Source organism: Lucilia cuprina, chromosome 4 (genome assembly GCF_022045245.1).
Source record: "Lucilia cuprina isolate Lc7/37 chromosome 4, ASM2204524v1, whole genome shotgun sequence".
Taxonomy (NCBI): Eukaryota; Metazoa; Arthropoda; class Insecta; order Diptera; family Calliphoridae; genus Lucilia; species Lucilia cuprina.
Genome location: NC_060952.1, coordinates 88,030,407 through 88,032,196, shown reverse-complemented (window position 1 = coordinate 88,032,196; position 1,790 = coordinate 88,030,407). Strand labels below are relative to the sequence as shown.

Genomic DNA, 1,790 nt, shown 5'->3' with positions numbered 1-1,790 from the left:
TCAGTTCTAGTTCAGTTCTAGTTCAGTTCTAGTTCTGTTCTAGTTCAGTTATAGTTCAGTTCTAGTTCAGTTCTAGTTCAGTTCTAGTTCAGTTCTAGTTCAGTTCTATTTTATTTCTAGTTTAATTCTAGTACAGATCTAAGTATTATTTGTATAAGACTCTAGTCTTAAGGGTGGCTTTTAAGTTGCTACGCTTAATCCGAATCTTGCCTTAGAATTTCCGCATCACAATCCCAAAATAAAAACTGTTGTGACATTCTTTGAACAAACTTGTAGAGAGTGGTTAGCCAAACTGACTATATATTTTTTCTGTTCATTTAAAATTAAACTAGTTGCTGCTTATGTTAAAATTTCTATGTGATTTTCTCATATACAAGAACACAGTTTTCATCTTTGTGTATGTTATTGGTGAACTATGTTTATAGTTGTTTACTGTACATTGGAATAAACATATACATAGAAACATAAAAAATCTAATTTTCCACTTTGTAGCACATCATCACAATTTATCGAGAAAATGTGGAGAAAAAAATGTAGAATTTTCATAAACAAAAAAATAAAAACGTACATACACAAACATATACGTGTTGATATGGGTACAGAACTACATATAACCATATGCATTTATATGTACATACAATTTTGTTGTCCATGTATGCTCATAGATTTTTAGTATTAAATTAACATGGAATTGTGATTTTGCATGTTTTTAAAATCGATTATAATTTATTAATCACGTTTTAAATGCAAATTAACAAATTTAAAGCAAAATAAACCAAAAATAGTATTTGAAAATGTTCCGCAACAGTTGTTTTAGCTAATATAACAGTAGCTAAATAATTTTAAAAAATGGTAAGATATTTTTCTATTTTATTAAATAACAAAAACTATCTCAGAAATAACAGAAAACATTTCATTTTTCCTTGATTTCTTCTTTTTTAATTTCATTCAACTTCTCACGCATATCAACTATTCTGCCCAAACATACTGATAATAAAATAGCAACAATTATGGCTGCATAACCAGTGGCATAGAATTGTGGTTTCTCCAAAAACTTAGAAGTATCGAACAACAAATGGCGTACTCCAGCCACAAAGTGAAAAGCAAAAGGAAATGTCACAACAATTCTAGCAGACGTCCAGTAGCAATCATCCAATTCAAGTTTCTCCAATTCACTAACCAAATAATCAACATTATGATCGGTTATTAGAGCCGTTAATCCCACTACCCAGGCTATAACGCCCAAAGTCAAACCAGTCATTCTCAGAGTAATAGACATTATTGAGGTTATTTGTGGTTTATAAATGGATAAATGAGGCGAAAGAGCACGTCCTAAATCCTCGTTTTTGTTAATATATGTTTTGGGTATAATGGGAGGTGCTGGTGTGATTTTCATTCTAATCGGAGGCGACTTACAGGAAACAAACTGTCGACGATTTAGCTTCCACAATGTGTTTGATATCGACGAAAAGCATGTCGATTTTGTGGTTAAGAATTTAAGAGAAAAGTTCCTGAAAAATAACAATATTTAAAATTTTTTCACAAATAAAAAATTTTTAACAAAACTTACATTTTTCCTGATTTTTTTTATTTATTTATTGTTTTTTGTTTTTATTTTCGTTACGAACTCAAAATTATACGTACCCAATTAACCCTATGTTAGTCTGTTTACGATTTATTTAATTGTTCTAGTTCAGTTCTAGTTCAGTTCTAGTTCAGTTCTAGTTCAGTTCTAGTTCAGTTCTAGTTCAGTTCTAGTTCAGTTCTAGTTCAGTTCTAGTTCAGTTCTA

The 1,790-nt window shown here is 30.0% G+C and overlaps 1 protein-coding gene across 1 annotated transcript; it reads right to left on the bottom strand.

Moving 5' to 3' along the window:
- Positions 1-837: 837 nt before the first annotated feature.
- On the bottom strand, positions 838-1,663 carry LOC111684668 (succinate dehydrogenase cytochrome b560 subunit, mitochondrial). The gene is made up of 2 exons (XM_046949677.1): positions 1,571-1,663; positions 838-1,511 (listed from the first exon to the last, which is right to left on the bottom strand). Coding segments are annotated over exons 1-2 (600 nt in total). The 5' UTR covers positions 1,573-1,663; the 3' UTR covers positions 838-913.
- Positions 1,664-1,790: the final 127 nt, after the last annotated feature.